The sequence below is a fragment of the Megalops cyprinoides genome, chromosome 5, assembly GCF_013368585.1.
Source record: "Megalops cyprinoides isolate fMegCyp1 chromosome 5, fMegCyp1.pri, whole genome shotgun sequence".
In the NCBI taxonomy this organism is placed as follows: Eukaryota; Metazoa; Chordata; class Actinopteri; order Elopiformes; family Megalopidae; genus Megalops; species Megalops cyprinoides.
The window spans coordinates 11456953-11481633 of NC_050587.1; the positions used below are offsets into that span (position 1 = coordinate 11456953).

The 24681-nt window shown below is 42.0% G+C and overlaps 1 protein-coding gene across 9 annotated transcripts in view; it reads left to right on the forward strand.

The window, feature by feature from the left end:
- mapk10 (mitogen-activated protein kinase 10) overlaps positions 1–23356 on the forward strand; it is an 84601-nt gene extending 61245 nt beyond the window's left edge. For 3 of the 9 annotated variants that reach the window (XM_036529377.1, XM_036529381.1, XM_036529382.1), the window contains 6 exons: positions 9170–9352; positions 12144–12268; positions 13584–13610; positions 16125–16188; positions 17578–17655; positions 23099–23356. In XM_036529377.1, coding sequence (XP_036385270.1) covers positions 9170–9352; positions 12144–12268; positions 13584–13610; positions 16125–16188; positions 17578–17655; positions 23099–23241 — 620 coding nt within the window. In that variant the 3' untranslated portion in view covers positions 23242–23356. Of the gene's footprint in view, positions 1–5116; positions 5189–9169; positions 9353–12143; positions 12269–13583; positions 13611–16124; positions 16189–17577; positions 17685–23093 lie in introns of all 9 variants that reach the window. The other 6 variants (XM_036529378.1, XM_036529380.1, XM_036529383.1 and 3 more) reach the window with 6 other exon arrangements.
- Positions 23357–24681: the final 1325 nt, after the last annotated feature.

Below are 24681 nucleotides of genomic sequence, written 5' to 3' on the forward strand. Positions count from 1 at the left end.
TAGGTTACAGTTTTATCCATTTATACAGCTGGGTATTTACTGAGGTAATTGTAGGTTAAATATCTTACCCAAGGGTACAACGGCAGTGTCCCAGAGGGGGATCAAACCAGCAACCTTTCAGTTATGAGCCCTGCACCTTTCCACTATGGTACACTGCGACTCTGGAGTTTTTCCATATTCGTCCATTAACCAGAAATACCAGAATGGATTTAACAGGAACTAGGAAAAGGTGGCTAGCTACTGTCACTTACCCCGAAAACCACATTTCTTAGATGATGCACAAGGGAAAAATTAAAAACAATCACTCTTACACCCAAAAATAGAATGAACAGCTGGGTATCATAGCTGTTTTTAATTTTGAGTTTAAATAGTCTAAGCAAATCACTAGATGAAGTAGCACATTACCATCTTTACCACTGCCTTTCAAAGTAATTATCATAGGAAGTGTTTAAAAGTAGTTAAGTATCAAATTAATAAGTTATTGAAACAGGGCCGAAGGGGTTTCTATTTGTTTAATTAACACTTTAATTATCCTGATCTTTTTCAATTAGCCTTGTCTGGGTTCTGTTCAGCTGATGCCGTAATCACTTGACCATTTGTATAAATAGGCCTGGATGTGGGCTATACATGCACATAATCCTCCTTTCTAAAAATTACCCCCGTTCTTTTAAATTTTCAGTATGTTGCTGTAAATTAGAAGCAATGCGCATTGTCATTTGACCGAATTGGTCCATCCTCTTGTGTTAACACCACTTAATTTTTTGGAGTAAAAGCGTGGCTTGATTTCTTGGCTTTATTAATGTCTTTTTAAAAAACACTGAATCAAAAAACTGAGGCCTTATGTGCTGCTTTGTCACTTCCTTAGCAACTGCTTGACGACCACCCTTCAGAATGTCCCTGGTTGTCTATTCTTCTCTGCAATCGCTGTGCGTTATTGTTACGATTGAGAGTTGTCTGAAGGGAGGCGATCATTTCTCCAGTGGCTTGAGAATATTCTCTGTATGTTTCATTCATTTATTTAGTTTTTACAGAATCATGTTATTGCTACAGTACATAACTACTTTTTGATTTCAGAAATAAGCCCCCTGTGGACATTTTCCGCAGTGGTCAAAAATACAGGAAATGCTCTGAAAAAGAAAATCAGGAGCAACAGAAGAATGGAGGTTCAAGCAGTTGCAGTTTAACTGGTGTAGGTGGTTCATGGAAACCATGGGAACCATCTGGCTTAAAAAATCTGTGAACCAATTTGAGCCAATCTTTAAAACTAGATGCGGCCCATAATGGCTGGGAATGCGTTTACTATTACCAAAAGAACCTGCATTTTTACTCAAATGTACATGTATGTGTGTGTGTGTATAAACCCATTTTCATTTGCATTCATTCATTTGGCAGATGCTTCCATATGAACAACGCACAAAGCAGCACAGGCACACAGTGCTACAATAACCAGTGCTAAGTGCTAAGTGCTACAATAAACTAAATGCCAAATGTCAGTGATACAAGTGCAATACATGTAAAGACCCATACAAAAAAAGTACTGATGCAGCAAGAATCAAGCGCTACAGTCATTGTGTTCAGTATATTCATTGGAATCAATCCGTGGTCTATAAACATTGTTTGAAATAATGGACCCAAACCACAAAACCTTCACATTACAGTTAATTTACAAAAGCAAAATAACACTGACATCAGCTGAGTAAAAATGTATGTGCAGTTTAACTGTGAACAAGTTACACTTTTGATGAAAAAGGTTAATGAAACACGCTTTTAACATAGCCATGCTTGTGAGAAATGACAAAATTTTCTGTCTGTAGCCAATGGGGTAACAGTTAATTATTAAGATTTTGGTTTAGTTTATGTACTAGGGCTTAACACATGTCAAACATAAAATGCACTCCAGATGGATTATTTTAGAATAATTAATAATCATAACTGAATCTTGATTGTTTTTTTCTTACCTGGTGGACAGTGTAGATTAATGTTCAGTTTTCCTCCTTAAATTATCAGCACAATGATACTATTAGTAGCTCCACTCACGGGTTACACCTAGGAATTCACTAATGCACAAATGTATACAGACATTACATAAATACTTGAATAGTATAAATAGCATTACATAAATAGCACTTGTCATACCTAAAAGCAAAGAGGGGGTTTTGACACTTCTGTTTGAATTGAAATACAGCAGCGTGTTGCCAGTGTCATTGGTTCAGCCTTTCAGTGGATCTAACCTTGAGGAATATGAGAGCTTTTTAGTGGAAGTCCCCTCCACTGACTCGGTCAACACACAGAGGGCGGGCTCAATGTCCTGCATACTCAAACAAGCTCTGACCTAACACAACCTCCAGTGAGGGAAAAGAAGCATTAAAGACAACTACCAAAGAATACCACCACTGTTGTCACACAGAGGATAAGGGTATATATTACTTCTAAATGTCCCCTCAGATAATGATGTCTTAGGAAACTTGTGAAACTGTAACTGCACATGAGAAAAGAGTCCATCATCCTAAAAAACCAGGGGTCATTCCATCCATTTACAGGAAAGGAGCTCAGTGCCAGTGTCAGCGTATTAGCTTGATGAAAGCACAGTTCAGTGCAGCACTCATTTTAGCGGAACAGTTTGTATTCATTGGTACTCAGTGGCACCACCATTTCTCTCCATATTTATTGAGGTTTCACGAGATTATGCATCCTTACGGCCTTTGTTTTCTAATGAAATTCTTCCCTCCCTGTGTTCATCTGTTAGGTGCGTGTGATAGCCGTAGTAACTCTGAAAGCTTCAGCGCCTGGCTCAGCGCCATAACTTTGCTTAATAATACTCTGCTGCTGCCATTCTGTCCCTCTCTGTCACCTCTTAGAGCCGGCTGGGTTTAGACTGCGTCTCGGTCAGCCATGATGTGTGCCTTCCCATCAACACAGCATTGAGGCATAGCACTCAAGGGTAAAGCTGGTACGTTTGTCCACAAACCCAGAGGAGGACAAAATCACTTTATTTTTCACCTAGCATTGAGGCTAAGTTTAAAGTACTCATAAATATTCCTGGAGGGAGGGAAAAATATCTAAATGTAGACACAGGTTATGAACAGCTCTCATAACAGCTTAATCTGGTTATTTTAGCACATCAGCGGTGTGAAGCGTTCTGCGCCTAGAATATATTTATATTTTTTTCTGAATCGGGGATGTTTTCAGAGAGCCCTGCCTGGCGCTGCCTGTATACACTCCTGAGTCATGCACCAGGGGCCTCCTGGTGAGATTGCTCTGTGTGGGAGTAATTGCACCCCCGTTGTTAATGGAAGGGCAAATTCTCTTACTTAGCATTCATAAAACGAAAAAAAAGAGGTTCCTGATTTTGCCCTCGTTATTAAAACTCCCTGATTCATTTATTCGTGTAACTTCATGAATATTTGCATATTTGCCTTATTTGCAGTTGAGCAGCATCTATTCATTATGCCTGCTTGCGCCGAACTGTAGGAGGCACAGTGGGGGGGTTGGTGGATTGGTGGGGGGGGGGGGGGGGTGGAGGGGGTTATTTTGTCATCATTCTAATGAGAAAACAAAACCCAATCAAGATGTCAGGGTAAAATCCCAAAAGGCAGGAATGGTGTTTAGAAGCATTTATCTCACATTTACAGGCATTTGGATTGAGATTATTGCTGGGAGTGATTTAACGATGGCACACTTAAACCTCTTAAAAGTCCCATCTGGCGTAGCCATTTTGAAAGGAAAAATATGATGGCAGGTATCCCGTATTATCTTTCAAAACAAATAATCTATGTTGTCGAGGTAACCCAACTCCCAGAGGACTGAAGATGTAGTTTCGGTTGACTACAAATCTTTTCTCGTGGAATACCTTTCCGGAATGAATTTACGAGCTGTTGTAAGTCGCCTGTGTTGTAATTCAGCCTACCTGCCTAAAAACAAACTCCACCATTAAGAGAAAAGACATTATTTAGAAAACGTTAGTAACTTTGCACTGTGAAATATAAGTACCGCTATTTATAAGCATGTTTGGCACACTGCACACAGTCTTAGTCAGCGAGTCCTGTACTCTAAAAATAATATCTCTTGCCCATTTATCATATACATTAATCATTCATCATTGCATCTGCCCTTATATGAATATATAAATATATAACAACAATGACCTAATATAGATGTGTCCTTCCCTACATTTTTTAATTAAGGAAATTGGAAGGCTTGTTTTCACACCAGTTAAGATATGTAGTGTTAGTAATGAAGTAATGGAGTATTATTAATGATAAGTGTTATAAATGAATCCATTAATGCAACAATCAAAGTACTATACTGCATTTGTCTTCTCTAAATACAGCTCACCATAATATCGGTACTAAGCGCCCTCTTTAAAATGTCTCCAGGCGGAGTGGGAATTGTTTATCTGTTCCCTGGCTCTCTCATATGAAGTCATAACCCTGAATTATTTCAGAGGGAAACCTTTCTGAACTGTCATAGGTCACGCCTAAGATCTCGTGGCAAGGGAAGCGGGTACGATATTGAAAAATGAAGACGGAATTGGAAACCGCAGGCTTATCTGTGATTCCAAGCGGAAGAGCATCACAGTACTAACATAAAACTAAAATAACTCCACACTGGCCTTACACACACAGCCAGAGGGTTTAATACGCAAACCTAAGGTCCTCTGGACTGAGAGAACTGAGAAGACTCAGTAATTAGGCATAGAAATACAGAAGAGCATTTGGTAAAGGGATTACATTGCTTCTCCAAGAGGGAATCAGTTAAATATCGCATGTAACACTGCTATTTTCCTCCCATCAAGGAGGTAAAGACATTTTTTTCTGTCTTTCAGTTTGAGCTCTGTGAAGAAAGCCCCAGACTAGGGTTGAAAGCCATCTCCATTTCCACACATGCACTTTCCATTATTCTCACTGTTCATATTCAAGGGCAGCTGTAGTCATGCACAATATTATGAAGGATGAGCAGTGACAGAGCTTGTGTAGATATTTGTGTACTGCGCTTAGCTTCAGTGGTCGGTTCCCCAATGATGTGAAGGGAAACAGTGTAACGTCTGTACTGTGTGTGTGTGTGTGTGTGTGTGTGTGTGTGTGTGTGTCTCCATGCCATGTGGCTGTGGTTGCAGTGGACATGTGGTCCGTGGGCTGTATCTTTGGTGAAGTGATTAGAGGAGCAGTGCTGTTTCCAGGCAGCGATCGTATCCTTCCTGCTGAGCCACTGCCAGTGGATGTCGTCCCCACCTCTTTATGATGTCATATGTGACAGCTTACCCTTCCAGCAAATTTTATATTTATAACTGATTCACTAAAAGCAGAGGAAAATAAATTAACACCAAAGAACAGATTAGAATCAGTTGAATCAGTTCTCCTCCATGACAGAAAGGGCCTTACTTCTCTGATGTGTGTCAGAAAAAAATATGTATGTATGTCACACAAAACTGACAATATTTAGTTCTCAATTTTTTCCATGACAGTGAAAAAGCATCACTTCAGAGCATGCATTGGTTTAGAAAGTAGACTTTCAGGACCGTGTGATGGATTTTAATGCAGCAAGTTACATGACAGTATACAGCAGCGCGAGCCCATTGACACCCTATTGCGCTTTTCCTCGTGCCATGAGGAGAACCCCGGCGTGTGACAGGGGAGAGAGGAAGGGACCTGGCATGCCGAGGGGGTGAGGTAATGAGAGCCGGGCCGCCCTGGCTCCCGTTTTGAGCTGGCACCGCCGTTCGTGAGAAATGCTGCTGGACAAAACAGCGCCGCCTGATTCCTCGAGTGCCCACGTCACCTTTCTCACATCCCTCGCAGATCCTCTATTTACTCTCTGTTGCTAAGGGTTTGTGGGAGCCAATGGCAGCCGGCTATGCGGCGAGCTTGCACAAAGACCGGAGGGGTAGTTCTCTGTGAGGCGTGTCATTAAGTGCTGGCCACAAGAGAGTGAGAGAGAGAGAGAGGAGAAAGAGAAAGAGAGAGGACAGAGTGAGAGCTGCTGACAAAAATAAGATGTGCTGGGGCGAGGTGAAGCGCTGTAGATTTTTCAGGGTGTAAGACACTTCCTGTGTCCTATTAAGCCTATTAATTTCGTAACGCTCGGTTGGGAAAACCCTATCCCTCTTACCTTTACCGGAGCATCATGTTCCACAGCTGGAATTCACCAAATGACTGAGCGCTTGCCTAATGGTATTGAAAAATATGAAGCCTGGAACCCAGTAACAAATGCAGTTTTAGAAAGTCTTCTCTGAAGGTGGCATTCTTCGAGAAGTTTAAAGAGCCAGGTAGACTCTGATTAAGCCCTGAATTTACGGTCCCACAGCAGCTGAGGCAAGGGGTTTTTGCCTGTGTTAAGAGAGCATGCCAGAGAAAGTCAATTCTCTCACGCACACAGCAGATGGAGAACTATGCCAGTGTGAGCCTATTAATAAAGAAAACTAATAAGGCTAATTGCTCCTTTGTGTCACCTGGGCCAGGTGATTTTTTCACTGAGAGTTCACAGAGATGTAAAGAGAGCAGACTGACCGGAGCAAATATGGAAGGATTACCTGTCAATGATAGCCTAGCCCCACAGAGACATTATTTGAATCTCGGCACTGCTGGCCTGTTGGCATTTCAGCCAGTGCCCTGCTGCATGCTATTAACAGTTCGCTGCGAAGTGAAGTAATCATTTCATAAGCCTCAGTCATCTGTACCACGTCCTATGACACAGGTTTTGCAAATCAAATCATCCGACGCATCGTGTTGACAGACAACACTTTGCTGCCCAGTCATTATTCATTTGTTTAACCCATCTATCAGCTCCTGGACAGGCGTTCATGGTGCTTACGAAGGCAGTGTTTGACATGATAAAAATTTCATCAAAAGCAACGGTTCTATGAGGTTGAAATTGAGCCAGATAAAATAATTGGTTTTGGGATGGAGTTGATTAAATATGAAATACATGACTCACTTGTCAGTGGCATTATTTTCCTCCTTCGGTTGGCCTTATTTGCTCCTCGTGTTTCACACACCTGTTTTTTCAGTAGTTCCTCATTTTTACCTCAGTTCCTCAACATTAGAACATCAAATATCTGACATGCCAGTTGTATAAACTATCCTTTAATGAAGTATTAAAGACATTTTTTAGTTACACCCGATAGATTTATGTAGGTCTGTGTCAGAAAAATTGGCTGGTTTAAGACTGGGGTTGGCCATTTCAGCTTTCTTTTCTGTGGCAAATTTGGCAGAAACAACAGCAAGAATGAACAAGAAAGCCTTAAATTCATGTTCATGATATTTTTTTTACATTTTCACACTTCCCTTATTGGGATTTTAGTCAGAGTTTACTCTTTTGTATGTCTTTGGAAGAAATACAAGGGTGCAGCCATCCAAGCTGCATCTGAACTAAAAAAACAGAAATGGAAAACGAGGCTTCAGCTATGGATGAGTATTCCGTATGAATATAAACAAGTAGATATGAGTCTATCACAATAATTTTTTGATCAAATATTTTTCAAAATCATTGTTGACTGCTCTATTTTTAAATGTATTGTTTTCTAGTTTCAAAGTAAAATATTCCCATTCACTTATGACTGTTGCACGGTGAGGAGCTCCTTCTCTTCTATGACATTAGGATGCAAATTGGGCACTTTTGAGTGCACGTTGCGCTCAGTTGCCTGCTTTTGATCCCAGCCATGTCATCAGCCGGTAATGACCAGGAACCCATGGTGTCAGAAGAAATTCCTCTCTGGCTCTTGGCGGATTCATTCCATTGGGGATAGGGGTGGGTAGGTCCCTTCATCTCACCGCTCTCAGGCACCCCATAACTTGTCAGGTGCCTGCGAGCTGCTAGGATGACATCAGAGGAGTAGCGCCTATCATCCAATGAGTGTCCACTACGCTGTAGTGCACCGTGTGACTCACAGTGCAAATAATAACTGCTGGCTGTGTGCGAGTCTGTCAGAGGCTTGAATTCATCTTGTCTCGGCCCTCCCCAATTTTTGTTGGCGAGCCAAGCCTAATATGCAATTGTTGATTCCGAAGCAGGGTCACATTAAGAGGAAGAAGCATTACAAAGATGATAAAATGGGCACCTTTCCTCAGAAGGCCCTCATTACAGACCCTCTTGCTTTCTGCTCCCCTCTGCTCGGCATAAATAATGGGATTTAGCATTGCCCTTAAAGCAAACAGAGTGGTAAATGGACGTCAAAGAGACATGCCTTGTTTAAAGGTAGGTTTTAACCAGCCATTATATGGCCCGTGTCATATTTTCACCCTCTTAAGTGCACTGATGTGAATAATCAAGTCTTAATGGGCTGGGACCCCGGAGGAATACCTCGTGCGCTAATGTAGCCGTTTGAGCCCGGGCGACGGTGGCTCCCTCCAAAACAATGCAAATTAAGGCTGTGACACCGGTTACTGCTGCGACACGCTTGTGTAAAGGCCCCATAAATGCTAGTCACAGCAAGCAGAAGTGCCCCATGCTGTGAGCGTTCACATATCTGAGACACAAAGATCTGAGTTGTCTCAGTTGAGCTAGCTTTATGTAGAAAAATAAAACAACTATACGACTGCTAACAGTGCTAGGGTTTTTCAGAAACCATTTTGAAATTTGTATTCTGAAAACATGACCGGAGGCCAAGGAATTCACTTCAAGCAGCTGATTCAGTCTGTCTTGGTTATTTTTTTCACTAATCCATACCAGCCCTTACTGCTGAAGATCACCTCTCTGAGATGGCTGTTCTTATTGATTTTTCCATTAATAATTTATCATTAGTAGTATAACCCTATGGTAGCGCAGAACATCATGTAAAGTGCCCATACGTCCTGCATTTTGTATCACGTTGAGAAGCATAAATGTTTAATGAACATTTATTGAAGTTAGTTTCTCATGTTTTTAGCTCCAGCCAAAAGGAAACCCTTGCAGGTCCTTTTCTGTGGTCCAGCATACGTGTAAGTTCCTCTGGTTCTGGAGGTCCACAGTTCCTCTTTGTACAGTCAAAACAAAATTAAGAATAGGCAGTCTTTTTGAGAGGAGTATGGTAGATGAGTGGTGTGTGCCTCCCTGCAGTAGGGGCATCCCTGACCCTCCCCCCCGATTATATTAGTATGCACAGCCACTGCTGTGGCGCACCCAGGCGTGTTGCCGGTGGCAGGCACGCGTTGTGTGTGGCAGGCTTTTTTTTCCTCGACCGTGCCTCTCCCAGACATCGACCAGTGGAACAAGGTGATCGAGCAGCTGGGCACGCCCTCGCCGGAGTTCATGAAGAAGCTGCAGCCCACGGTGCGCAACTACGTGGAGAATCGGCCCAAGTACGCCGGCCTGACCTTCCCCAAGCTCTTCCCCGACTGCCTCTTCCCCGCAGACTCGGAGCACAACAAACTCAAAGGTGAGGCGGCCTCCCGTGTGTGTGTGTGTGTGTGTGTGTGTGTGTGTGTGTGTGTGTGTCCTGTGATTATTAACCTCAGTGCTGCTGTGTCCAAGCAGCAAAAGACACAGTTTTGACAGGGGGGTGTGTCCACTGGAGATCCCAGAGGGCCAGGAACCCTGTAGGTTTTTTGCTCTTCCCAGCTGTCTCGACCCAACGTTACTCATTTGCTGTAGGGTAGCAGAGGGGAGCAGTGGCGAAAACACTGAGCTCTGCGCCAGAGGGTCCGGGGTTCACAGCCGGGTGTCACTTGAGCTGGTGTTAGCGAACCTACTTGATTTAGAAAATAAATGACAAGCATTTGAAATCACGAATATTAAATGTGTCTGTGTAGTAGTTGCAGGTTGTTGTGTAGTACGCTGGCAATACAATCTTCGGAGATACTTGATTCAATGTTAACCCTTTCACACTTGCGTTCCAAAATATTCCCAACTGCCCCCCTGCGTGACTTGTTTCGGCTCATGCACACCTGCTGTTCTACAATTTCGTTATGAGATGATAATGATATTTTGAAATATAATTTTAAAAATACATAATATGACATAAATTGCATATAGCATTTGTATACTTTACATTCTTTATTGATGTTAGAATTATCCCAATTTGGGATACAGAAATGTGTTATGCTGTTTCTGTTGCAATTTATGTGAATTTGCATTGAAAAATAAATAATGATGTTGCATTTGTGGAACGTTTTTATGTGAAAAAGCAGTGGGTTTACAACGAATGTTGCTTTGTTGCATCATTTGTAAATAGCCATCCTAATCTAGTGTTTAAATCACACCGGTTTGACCGTATACTGTAGGGACCACTCTAGAACGATCACACCGGTTTAACCACACACGCAAAAGGGTTGATTTCCTAGATGCATGCTTTAACATGTTGGGCCTCTTAGAATCGTCTACCTTCCTTTCAACAGCATCTTGCTCCTACGATAATAAGATAAAGGACACTGAGCTGAAATGTGTCCAACAGGCGATCCACTTATCATCTGGAGAGTCCTACTGGCATTGTTCAGCTACAGTAAAGCGCTTTTGTGTGAGGATTTGCTCTGTGTTCATCCAAGGTCAGCTGAACACTCCTTTGTGTGTGCGAGTGTGTGAGTGCCTGCTTGTGTGTGTGGAGCCTCAGAAGACACGCCACTGGCTTGCTGATAATTGCCTCCCAGTTTATGATATTGAAATTCATCTTCTTACACTCAAATGGAGAGTTTCACAGAAAGGTTCCCTCCTGTAAACCTGAACTGAGTGTACACGTTTGAAAATGACTCAATCTGTAAACTGGTTAGCATGAAAGGAGGTGAAAGAATGTATCATTCATTGCATTTCCATGGATTCCCGACGTGATGCCGGTACAATTTCGCATTACCATAGCGCATTTTAAATGCGGTAGAGGCAATTAAAAGTGGTTGGCCGCTGTGTTGCCTCGGCAACCGAGCCCAGCTGTAGTGTTCATATGAGAATCTCATTGCGTGTCGCTCACGCTACCTGCAGGGGCCTGGCTGTTGGGAAACACACCCACAGGGCCGGAGCCATAATGGTGGGGGGGGGGGGGGGGGGGAAGGCGCACACTCATGCACATGAATACCTGGGAGCCGTCTCCAATGACAGGGAGGAGTCCTGCTCGGCCACGGCTACCTTTGGCGGCAGCTTTGGAGTGTGTTTGGCCCCTACTGCAAGTGCCATAATGATTAGAGCCCACTTGTTACGGAGCCAGAAGGACCCTCACCACAGTCAGAGTGGGTCTGTGAGGGAGAGGAGGGGAGAGGCAGGGCTGGGTGGGCAGGGGCTATTTCTTGGGCCTATGACAGTGTGAATGCAAGGATTGTGGGACCCAGGTTGACACTGCTTGTGCTTATTTTCACAGTGGTTCACACACAGGCATGAATGCGCTCCCCCCAGTTTATTAATGAATGCACTAATGGGGGGCAGATTGTCTGTTTCCTTCAGATAAATGCAGTGGGATTAAGGCATGGATCAGTTGTTTTGGGCTCCAAGCGTCACACCCAACATTGACTCGGGTGAGGTTGTAGAACTCGCCCGCTCATGGTAAAAGACCATGAGTTTGACTTCCAATATCTGTGGCAGAATAGCGTTATTGCTCATTTGATAGATTTGTTGGAGGTAAGTGTCCATAATGCCTACATTATGCAGTAAGTAAACCCGGGAGACCCGCTGGTCTGTTAGTGCTGAATCATATGCGAGAGTCTAAAATGCCTGGTTTTGCATAAAGCCTGGCTTCAAGGTGTCTGTATTTAGCGTCAGCAGGATTTATATAGAGCGCGCCATTGGTAAATATAGGCTGCCGTTCACATGACCAAAAAAAACGGCACTTGTTCTTTTTATGGTGCTGCTATGTGACGTGATTTGAAAAAGTGTTCCTCTCTCAGACTTGGTAAAATCAGTCCTTGTTGGTGATGCTTCTTCTGCGAAATCCATGCCACTGAAAAAAAGGGTACGAACATTGTAAACACGATACAACAGATGAGATAAGGCAGCAGGGCCAGTCATAGCGACGATTAGAGGTGCAGTCCAGACGCTAAACATATTTCAAAATCTGAAGGCTTTCTCTCCCATAATTCCCTCTGTGTGACATGATGCAGCCCTCTGGTTTTTGTGGCAGCCCTGTTGTAAAAAATAGTAAGGGTTCTTATGAAATACTGTATGGGAGGTGTTTATGCAGGGTTTTTTCCCCCTCACCATGTTAAAACAGACAGTAACCCTTGTGTGGAATGTGATATATGTCTCTGCAGCCAGCCAGGCCCGAGATCTGTTGTCCAAGATGTTGATTATTGATCCTGCCAAGCGGATATCAGTGGACGAAGCCTTACAGCACCCCTACATCAACGTGTGGTACGATCCAGCCGAAGTGGAGGCGGTGAGTAGGACTGCGGAGGATCCGCAGTAATTGTCCTGACAGCACACCCCCTGCTCAGCCATAGTCTAGCGCAGCCTAGATATCCATGGGGCTGCGCAAATCAGACACTGCGAATCAAATGGACTGTGGCCCTTTTAGTGTGTTACGATGCCGCCTCCCTTGTGACAGTTATGGAAACCACCCGCGCATTGTGTCCTTATGTCGCTCACATCATGTTAATTTCTCCCTCTCATCCGTCTTCACCCCCCTTTCATCACTCGCCACCCATAAAGATTTTGATAGAAAAAAAAAACAGGAAGTCTGTTGATATATGTTGATGATTCAGAAGTTAATTATGCATTCGTAATGATTACACGCCCGGCTGCTCCAACAGCGGTTAGACTTTGAGGACTTTAGTGAAGGCGCTCGTAGTCTGATTGCACTTCTGCACTTCGGAGCAGATCACAGTGTTTTCAGGTGTACAGCACGGTCCCATGCTGTCAGTAAACGCACAGGCATTTCTTTAGGCGAAATGTACGTGTGTCACATTTCTGTCTGGAGACCTTCATCAGCGTCAGATGGCAGTAGGAGTGGGTGGAAAGCCATTTACACAGCCTCTCGCTTGATGAAGATTTCTTTATCAGATACATCATCTCTGAGGATGTATACTTTGTAAAAATGACTGCCCGCCAGTGGCACATAAACGAGACACGCGGCTGTCTTTATTATTTCATATCCAGGAAACTAAATGAGGCCCCTGAGTGGTTTTGTGAGGTATTTGTATTTACCACAGGTTCAATGACAAATGACGTATCTCTGTTTTCATGATCTGTGATTGTTTTAACCATACCCCTTCATCACAGTAACAATCAACATTCCGACTGATGTAATGCAAATTTGCTGTAAAGTATTTGATATAGGGCTGTGTAAAACTTGTATTTTTCATTTGTGGATGTCCCATTTTTTAAATAAAGCATAATTCCTAGTTTGTTTAACCAAGACAAGCAAAAACCTTAGATGCTAAGGCACATGTAGGTATGTATTCTGTAGTGGTGAGAGAGTGAGGCTGTGTGAACTCCGTAGTGGGTGGTGCTGCCATGTGCTCTTAATCAGTGACCCCTATGAACCAGTCAAAAAGCCTTGCACTTTATGACTAAACACTACAATTGGTGCAATTCTGTCAGTCATGGGTGGCACGAGACACTGTAGCCCCGCCCACTTTGGGGTTCATGAAATCTCGCTTTCTCATCTGTTAAACAACTTTGGCTTTGCAACCTCCCTCAACATTTCTACTGTTTTTCCCCCCCTCTCTATTGTCATTTTCACGCTGATGAAGGCCAGAGATCTCGTCCAAATATCAATGGTAAATAATAACATTTTACCTTGAGGAAATGTATCATTGTAACGCATTACAAGTGTGTGACCAAAACTCCACTCTGTGACCTACAGAGTGACCGCAGAACTGTTGACCTTCAGTACAGTCGAGAATTTGGCCTAATGATTGTGCTGCATGTCTGTGTGTCTTTTCTCACTAACCGGAAACAATGTTATGGGGATGCATTCATGCAAGGGGCAGTCATTTGTTAAGTCATTTGTTAAGTAGGAAGGCATTGACGAGAAAGCACTGAGGCTTTGACACTTAACTCGCCAGACCCTCCAATGGTGAGCTTGTTTGAAGAAAGGGGTTTTTGTTAACCTCTCAGAATAAGTATATGATATTTAAACAACTGTGTGGGCAAATCGTCCAACAGCTTTGTGACAGAAAATCTCTTGCTGTGTTTATTCTTTGGCAATTTCATGATGATTCTGACGATTTCATGATTTCATATTAATATGATTTCATCTGAATTACTGCCTGCCTGCGACTCACATTGTTAACAGTGGGACATTTTGGACCATCCAGTGCATGCAAGGCTACTTGAATGAACTCCCCTGTACAAAGGCCAAGCCACGCCCACTGTATGAAGGCCTGGCCGAGCCCACTGTACAGAAGCCAAGCCCACATGGACACTGATTGGCTCTTTTGACATAAAAAGAAAATGACTGGGTCACTTCAAAGGGCTGACCACATTAGCCAGCAAGGTGGCACACTATGCAGAAAAATCACTGAGGAGTAACAGGTGGCAATCGATATACGTCTGCACTGTCTCATCACTGCCACCCTCATGAAAATAAGTGACCGTTGCTGAGTTTTGACATTCCTCAGAGCCAGTCGGAGGCAGGCGTGGGGTGTTGCCCCTCTCCCCTCAGGAGAGTTTACAGACCTGTCTCTCTGTCACTCAGTAAATCCCCTGACTGAGTGAAATGGGCTTTTGGTCAACTTTGTGAATGACTTGATAGACATCCATACTCACTGACAGGTCTCTATGGATTGTGAGAAAGAGGCATCACTGTGTTGTAAAGGTGCCAGACATTGATGTCTGTCCATATTTGGCTGGGACAGGTACCCTTTTCAAAGCCCAATGCTGTTTTGTTACCGAAGAAGTGGCCCTCTGCCAACGCTCCTCTACCTACTGGGACATCCACTGTACCCAGCCCGAACTGTCCACGTCCCACCTCTGTAAAACTAGGTTGTTGCTTCAGATTCCTTAAAGACAAAAAACAAATGAAAAACAATAACATTATCAGAAGAAGACTGAGCCCTAAATCCAGTAACCGCTGTAGAAATGATGTGGAGAAAGCATCTTGTGTTACATGCATTGCCGTGGTTTCACATAGTATTGGCTAGGGGCAAAATCAGAAGAGTCAACTCAGAAATACCACCATTGGTTTCTTCCAACAGTTTGAGTCATGAACTTTCTGTAGGGCTGTCAGTTATTTTGGCATCCGAAATCATCATCACCATTTAGGTACCATGTCCTTTCATGTAAACCAGAATGTAATATAAGCGCAAACTCTCTGTTGAGAACCATAATCCTTAGACAAGAATGTGCAAAACCATATTGGAATGTATGTATGGCCATTTTGTGAAGTTAGCTGACAATAACTCAAAAATTGAACTCCACAAAAAATTGTTGTTTGCTTAAATGTCCACACAGTGAAATTTTCTAATGGACATGTTTGGATGCTGAACATTTCATTCTGGAACGGTCTTTTTCAGGACAATAATGTGCTTATTTTTTTCTCTCATTGACTCTAGACTCAGCCCTGGTTCTTTTCTCTGTAGTTTGATTCTGTATTCATTTAGCAGTACAAGGGCAATTAAACTGGAAATGAATTAGCTAACAACATTAAATACATTTTTCTGCATTTCAGTCATCAACGTGAGCTATTTGTCTTTCAGTCACTACGCCTACAGTAACCACGTCTCTGTTCATTCTGTTCCTTTCCCTCCCCTGTTCCTGCCCACTCTTTTGTTACATAGTCATGCTCTCCTCTGCTTGCTTGTGCCCCTCTGTGCATAGGACCTATTCCTCTTGTTTTATCTGTCGTATTTGCATTGTATTACACAGAATGCATAGGCCTCACGGCTGAACATAAGCATGATTACATCATTCTCTTAAGTTTACAGTGGTGTGAATATCTCAACAGGGTTAACAATCTTAAGATAATTCATTTATTTGTGTGAAAGACTGAAATATGTTATAGAAATACTCTGCAGCATAGGTGCCACTGGCATCTGTTGTGTAGAGTTACAGTGTGTTTTCATTGATGTAGCATTGTGTCTGTTTTGAATTGGTATGTACGGAAAGCAGTCACACAGCTATGTACAGGGAGATTGTGATCATTGATGCTGGAGGCTTGAGGACCAACGGTGTTGTAGAGATAGAGGTGAAATGAAAGGAAACACGACCAGTCGCTCTTAGCAGGAGTGTAATGGAGAACGAAACGATGACGCGTGTGCTGGTCTTCTCTTGTTTCGCCCCCCCCCCCCCAGCCCCCTCCGCAGATCTATGACAAGCAGCTGGACGAAAGGGAACACTCTATCGACGAGTGGAAAGGTAACGCTGCCGCGCCCCGCTGTTCGGAGAGAGCCGCGGGCCGACATCGCCAAACACTTACGCGCGTCACGCCACGTTGTTTGAGCGCTGGCGCTAACGCGCAAAGTTGCGAGATGAGTCAGGCCTCACATCTGTGTTAAAAGGCACCCGTGAAAAAGCCAGTGCATCCAGGCAAAGAGTTTGAGCAGTAACTACAAGCATTTATTGAACATACCAGTAAAAACCATTCACACTGGTGTGTGCTTGATACATTTTCCTTTGGGTTAATTTTTAAAGGCTAAGTATTCTCTTATATAGAGATTAAAATGTTCCTCTTTACTATGCATGTTAAAATCATGACGGGGACTTGATGTATTGACTCTATTGGGCAAGCACTGTAGGTGCCCTTTACACACAGAATAGAAGACTAAGTGAAACATGCTGCTTAATCAGGACTTCTTAATGGCAGCAATAAAGATCTCTGTGGAAAAAAAGGGAAAACATTTTTAGCACACTGCTGCCATTTTGGGAACTGAGCCATGAGTGAGACATAAATTCTGTTACCCTGTTTGTCAGCTAATGTGATTGTCAAGACTGATTATGATTTAATCATTGTGTTACTTAGGGAAAGGAGACAGTCAAACTCTGCAATGTATTTTTGCTCCACATGTGTATTGTATATTGCCCATGAGGACGTTGTGCAGTTGATCCACAGTCCTCAGTGTGCTGTTTGTGAGGAGATCCTGTACTTTCTGAATATTATCAGAAGATTTTCAGGAATGGCTGTGAATATGAATGTTTTGGAAAGATAGGTAACATATTGATATGAACATGAACCCCAGTATACTTGCTCTTTTCTTTCTCTCACCAGTGCTGTATCTTTTACCATTGTACCAGTTTACCATTATCTTTACCGAGAGCTATGTACAGGGTTTATATTATGTGAGATCTTTCTGACAGACAATGTTAATGTCTTATTATTACCAAACAAAACATATTATTGTCAGTCCTAGCACAAATTACAGCACAGTATGTAGGAAATGTGTTTCATTCACAGACACATTTTGTGGTAATAAGAAATTGTAGCACACAAAAATCCTTTGTCAAAACCTACAAATTATCTTTCTGACTGACTTTCCATTTGGTAGAAGGAATGTGGGCCAGATAAAAGAGCCATTACAGCAGAGAGCTTCAATGCCCTGTAAATATGGCCTTTAAATGTTGTTCCTGGGGATTGAATCTGCACTCCTGTATTCTTTTCACACACCGGTCAACAGAAAACTTTACCCCATTAAAGTGTGGACTAAGTTTTCCAATTAGTTTGAAGCATTTCAGACATAATTAAAACAAGCACGGTGGAACAGGCCTGCATCGATTTTCGGGCAAACTTTCCCTCTCTCTCCCTTTCAGAGCTAATCTACAAAGAAGTGATGAACTTCGAGGAGAAAACGAAAAATGGCGTGGTGAAGGGACAGCCTTCTCCTTCAGGTACTCTCAGTGCATAACCTAATCCCTCTGTAAGTGAATTTAAACACTAATTGGGTCCACGTGTAACTAAGAAATCCATTGTGCGTAATCCATTCGTCCTTGTATCCCATTGTGTTTCTGGAAACTCAGTCTGAGGCAAATGAAATTGTAATCTCATAGTGGCCTCCAATTGTATTCATATCCTTGTTAAGTGGTCAAAACAATACAAATTAACAGAAGATTGTGCAAGCACACAATTGTTTTTTTATTTCTCAAATGAAATATTGTACAATTTTAAAACTACTTAACCTGTGCGGAGCAATAACACACAGGATTTTGAACTTCCCTCTTTCACTTGGATTGCACTGAGAGGGCACTTCCTGTAGTCCTTTATATTGTTTTATAGTAACTTTTTACCACTCCACCAGGTGGATTTTCTCCACTGTCTTCAAATTTCCAGGTACTTGCTTGCTAACTGCTTCCTTGAGTTTGAACCAGAAGCATTCTGTCAGGCTTATGTCTGGAGATTTCAGTGGTCAGTTGAGAACATTGATTTTCTCTTCTCCTTGCCACTTACTTGCATACACTAATGGATCATTTGTTATTATGCTGAAATGTCATTATTTCAGTGTAGCTTGAGCTTTTTAACAGGGGGAACCGTGGTTTTCAAAATGGCCGCCCACACATGTAAATCCATCTTAGCTTCAGTTCTAACAGGGCAACAGGAACAGAAGGTGAAAATCATTCCCAGTGCACAACAGATCAGCCTTCAGATGTGTGTTTCAATGTTTCTGCACCAAGCATACCACAGACAAAGGTGTCTAAATCTGGATTTTTCACATTATTGTAATCAGGCAAAACTTGGTCCCGAGTATCCTAATGATGCAGTGTAGCAAAGCTGATTATGTTGGTGCCGTGGTTTCCAAAGAGGCATCCTCTTCAGAACTCTACCACAAGCAGCCCATTCACTCCCCCATTGCAAGGAGTGGAAGCAGCTGAAACACTGTTTTCCCACAACTCAGACTGTCTCAGGCTTTCTGTGTAATCTCTAATTGTTGCCCTGGGCTGTCCTTTGGAATGGCTTTTCTCAACAATGTGATGTCGAAGATTTTTTCCATACATCCGCTTCCTGGCAAAGTAGCAATCATCCCAGCAACTTTAAACTTGTTAATAACGGATGCTGCTGTGGACACTGGAGGATTCAGCTTCTTGTGATGTTTTTACAAGAACTACCTTTAATTTTCTAGGCCAGTGACCCCAGGGACTGCCCCAAAATGCCAGTAAATGCTACTACAATACCACCAATGCATTGCCTATGCATAACCTCTTTTTTACCCAATGATCACATGGGTTTTTGGAGCCTTGATGTTCTGTAAACTTAACTTCTCGATATGATAAACTTGATTAAGGATTACGTTTGAGATCACTATAAGGTGCGAACAAGTGTAGCCATTTTGTTTTTCGAGTTATTAGCAAAACATGCACCTTGAATAGCTGGGGTATTGTTTTCATTTATTTTACCAGATTATGTTCACACTTCTGTTAAATAATCTTTTTATACAGTTTATCAAGGGTATGAATTTGGAGGCCATCGTATGTCAATTTTTCCATCTGTAAGTTAAACTTGTATTTCTGTGGATGTTTACTAAATGATACTGTGTACATTATGAGAATGAATTTTACAAACAAATACATTTTTGTATGTTTGTTTTAAAGTAATTTTCAGAAAAGGATCGATGTTACTGTGTATATGACTCAAGATAGCCTGCTGTTCTCAGTTTATGGGATGGACAGTATGCACTGCATTGTACTGCCACTGTGTATGCATATATCATGGTTTAAGGTTGGGGTCATGGTCTGGGTTCCTGTTGGCTTTTCAGAAAAATGTCACCCGTTGTTGTACATGAACAGTCTTTCACCTACAATGAATGAGGATAGTAAGACATATGAATTGCATTATCTATTTGAATATATTACATTCAAATATTTCATACTGTATTTTGTATTTGATTATTATTAATGTATTCAGAGTGGAATGTGGAGTCTCTGAGAATGCAAAGAAACCCCTGAAACCTCACCAAATTGAACCTAGCTCTAGTTTTATTCATTAGGTGTACAACATTGTGTGCTTGGCTGCCACAGATGTTTAGGATACCTGTTGCACAAACAAATCAAAGCTACAGGCAACCTTCAAAGGCAGGAGGGTTGTACATTCCCCACAGTTGGTTCATAGTTCCTATGTGCATAGTTCCTATGTGACTTTTTAATTGGTCATGTTAATGGGTTTTGCTTTTGGGGATACAGCCATGGGTAGTAGTATTGGTAGGAGCTGGGAAAATATTCATTAAAAATATAATGAAGTCTTTTACACTGAAGTTTTGAGGAGAGGGGAAAATAGTGTTTCGGCAATATACAGTGTACCAACCTGTAAATGTTCAGATTTTTAATGTAAAACTATTAAAACAAAAGTTAAAAATGACCTGTAGTATGGCAGTTACACTGAGAAGGAAAACACTGGTTAGAGCGTGTGGCCTGTACCATTGTTGCTTCCTCAGTATGGCCACCTAAACACTTTTCTTGCCATAAATTTTCAGACTTTTATCAAATTTCTTCAGATAATATAATAGAAATGCCAATTCCCTACTTCAGACTCTTTTAAAATAGTAATGGTAAGGGACACCCTTATTTGAGCCTCAGACGTGCCTTCCATTGAAGCTGCCTGTAATTCCTGCAGATGACCGTTAGAGGGCAGTGTGCAACAACATTAGGAAATGATATGGATGCATCACCCTTTTCATGCTACCAGGAATCCAGTATTAGAGATAAATGACTGCCTGCTTCATAGGCTGTTTCGTGACTGCTTTTGGCAGCTGTTACTAAAATTTTAAATCCTGGCAGTTTTATGTGAGATTTTTTGTCAACTACAGACAACCCAGCATTTTAGTTCCGAATGATGAGCCTGGACCAATGTTCTACGCTGATTCACAGCGTTTGTGGAGCCGTGCAACCTTGCAGTCGGATAAAAATCAATGCCAACTATAAATCCCGATTTGCCATCTGTTTAATGGGGGTGAGGCGAATTGCAATTGCTGTCCTTTAACTAGTCAGTTTTTGCAGCAACAGCTATATAAATGGAAGATTTATGGTCTGCTTGGGCGCAATGGATTTTTTTTTTTTTTTTTGGGGGGGCGAATTACCAGAGCAGTGGTATTCCGTGTGCCAAAGGGAGTGCTTCAGCGGAATCATCTTTCTAATGTTTCCTATATTGGTCGAACTGTAGTCATCTGTAAGAGCCAGGCAATTAAGGAGTTTTCACATTGTCCTGTAAAAACATGATAACCCACACTCTAATATATCAGAAGAGTGAGGTGTATTGTCTTTTCAGTTCAGTTGTAAACAGGCCGGGAGTAGAATGGAATAGTATTGAATGTTGCATGTTGCATGATGAGGCTGGCAAAAAATGAGGTCGACAAAAATGCAGTGTACTATTTTCATTTAGTTATTGAATAAATATATACATGAATAAAAGATACAAAGAATTAGTTAATACATTTTACCAGGACAACCCTCTGTAATTATTATTTTTTCTTCTTTCAGTCTCAACAGAGTAATGGGGAGACATTCAGTAAACAGATATAAACACAGATATGTAACAGAGGAGGGGAGCTCTAGGTTTCACAAGGTTAATCATGAGTCTGTGAACAAGAAACATTGTGTGTTTATGGGAAGGCACTTTTTTAACTGAATAAGAACAAATAAAAAAGCACAGCCATCATGCTGGATAAAATAAATGGAAAATCTAGTATCCTTGTATGTAGTATTGTTCGCTTGTTATTTTCTTCACACTCCATTCTGCCTTTTTTCAGGCTTCTGCATTGTGCTTACTGGATGCATTTTGCCTTCGGTTCGAGCGTAAGCTTGACTTTGCAAAATGGCTGCCCCTTGGAGAACTCAGGGAGGTGTGACAGAAACTGTGTTTTCCATGAAAGACCCGTTTTCATTTTCGTTTTCAATTTCAACTGTGAAAGGAACAATTTTTCACCCTCAGATATTTTTTTCTCCTCGGTTTCTTTGCAGAAGGTGAATCAAAGGACAGAGGCCCAATCTGGCCACGTCCTGCTTCTGCTGTTCCTGAGGGGCCATCCTGGAAGATGGAGCCATTTAGACATGTTTTAAGATTAAAAAGGGATCTGCACTGACAAAAGTGACATTTTGAATGAGACCACTTTAAGAGTACTTACATGAAATGGAGTAGTCACTAAGCAGGAAGGAGACGTCAATTATGCAGATTGAAATCAACTTAAATGAACTTAAATTTCCAAAAAGCATCTTTTCATTTAAACATTTACTATTCAGGTTTATCTATAAGTGTGTCACGTATGCAACCTTCTGTCTAATTTCACAGATATGTGAAATTCTTTTCTGAAAGCAGGGATGTAATTTTTATTCAGAACACATTGCTGTTTAGCTCACTCTCTTGATCTGAAATTATTCTAAATGCAATCCTCAAACAAATATTTGGTAATCTCAGGAGAATGACTCCCCCTGTGAATGCTGTGATGAGGTGCAATAGAAGTGGCACCATTGTACCGTGGGTATCTGAGACTGCTTGTATTTATAGATCTCAAATGAGAAGTGATTGGCAGTATTTACAGGAAAACATCTCCACCTAGTGGCAGAAATTGGAAGCAGCTGCTTTGCATGCTGAGATTTGAACATCTGACTCTTCTGCACATTCTCCAGTTTATGTTCAAGATGCAGACCATTACAGTGTACATTACAAAATAGATATTTGCTACATGTTTTATATACTTCGATAATATATAATACCCATTAAAGAGTGGATAAATATAGCGTAATCATTTATACCAATGATTTTTAGAAAAGCTAATGAGGTAAAGTACATTGCTGAAGCCTTTAATGATATCCCCTCTGTGATTCAACCCATATGGTAGATGGTCATAACCACTCCTCCTCCTTCTGCATGTCCATTAGGTAATTTACTTTCATTTCTGTTTGTGGTGGTCACATATTGAGGATTTACAATATGTAACAGCAATGATTCACAGCTCCTGGATGCATTTTTTTCTGTCACACACTCCATTCCTCTGTGCTTGAAACTGGGAAAATAAAAAAGGTATATAATGGTAGTTGCATAATCCTGAGAGATGGAATCCAGAATTGTAAAGGGAATTAAAGAAATTGAAGAAAAAAATGCACAGTAAGGAAGCGGGTATGATTGGCCATGACACGCCCACCTTCTTGTTCAGGCCACGCCTTGTCTCCCGGCAGACAGCTGAAGCCAGTGAGCCCCCGACCACCGACCCCAGCCTTCAGCCCGCTCTCCCTCCACGCCCCAACCCACTGTGGCTGTTTCGCCGTCTCTGTGGTTGCACCGTGCCGTGCCTGCCCGTCACGCTCTTTTCCATTTTAACCCCCGCTGCTGTTGATTCTCTTAGCACAGGTGCAGCCGTGAACAGCAGCGAGAGCCTCCCTCCGTCCTCCTCCGTCAACGACATCTCCTCCATGTCCACCGACCAGACCCTGGCCTCCGACACCGACAGCAGCCTGGAGACTTCTGCAGGACCCCTCGGGTGTTGCAGGTGACTAGCCGCCTGCCTGCGCAACCCCATGTTCTTCAGAAGGTGAAGTGCAACGGAAAAAAAGAGAAAAAACGAAACAAAACAGGAAACAAAATGAAAAAAATAAAATGAATAAAAAGAGAAAACACAGTTAAAAGAAACCAAGTAAAACTAAACAAATCAAAGCCTGCATTTTCACTCGAAAGAAAAAAATGTGTAAGAAAAAAAACAAAAACAAAAAAGTAAACAAGCTGAAATGTATATTTATAAACCTCTAGTTGCTTTGCTTATATCTCCCCCCTCATACAGCATTAAAAAAAAGCAAAAAAGCAAAAAAAAAAAAAAATGCTTAGACAGGCATCTTTCTGTAAAGTGTAAATTTACTGGCCGATAACCAACACCCTATAAGCTTCTGTGCTGCGGTCTGATGTGGCAAGGTGTGCCATTATGTTCATGCCTATACAAACCTCCCCTTGTTTTCCCCCATGTTCACAGTACTACCAGTTTCTAATGTCACGGATTGGTTCTGAGACAGATTGGCGTTGTTTGTGTGTGATTATCCCGGGGGTACGGCTTACGCAGAGCCCCTTTTCTTTTTGTATATATGTAATTCTGTACAGCTGCCGGGCACCTGGAGTGGGACTGATGGCCAGTATTGGAAGTTTGTTGCACGCCTTGCCACATCGCCAGTTTGAGACCTAAGTTGCCCTTGCCTGTAGTCCTGCATGATACAGAAAAAAAATGCTAATTATATGATAAATAAGTATAAAGACTTTTGTTTTTAAACCATGTAAGCAAATGAACTTTTTCGACCTGGGTTGTGAACGCGGGAGTTCTGGCAGTGGATGTGTGTGAGCTGCAGGAAGCAGTTGGTGAATACTGTCGCTGGTGAGCTCAGTCCTTGGTTCTGTTGTCATTTGTGTTTTGTAAGACTCCTCTGTGTCACCGCACTGCTAACACTGGTCACACACACTGTTTTTTTTTTGTTTGCATGCCATGACGCCATTACACGCGTGGTGTGTTCACCACAGGGACAGTCACTTTGGTTATAGTGTCACGGAGATTGGAGTGACCGTCACCTCACAGGCGTGTGGGTGTGAGGGGTGTGGGCCGAGTTTAAAAGCGAACGCCGCCTTGAAAGCGTTTACCTCATTAAAACATGCGTTTTTGTGCTTGCCACATATGAAGACGAAACTTGTCCCATGAGCATTGTTTTCTGTATTGTCTGATGCCATTGTTTGTCACATAGAAAGGGAAAGAAATGCTGTATACAGACTACCTAAAATCAGAAGTCCGGAATGGATGGTTTCTTTGTAGGTTTTCTTTCTTTATTTCTTTACTTATTAAAAATTTAATTTTGGCAAGTGCCTTTGAGATACTGTAATTTTTCCCATCCCAAACAGTAAGAAGCAAAAAAAATCAGAAATGGTGAGTTAAGCATGGCTGACCTCAGTCACTGATGAAT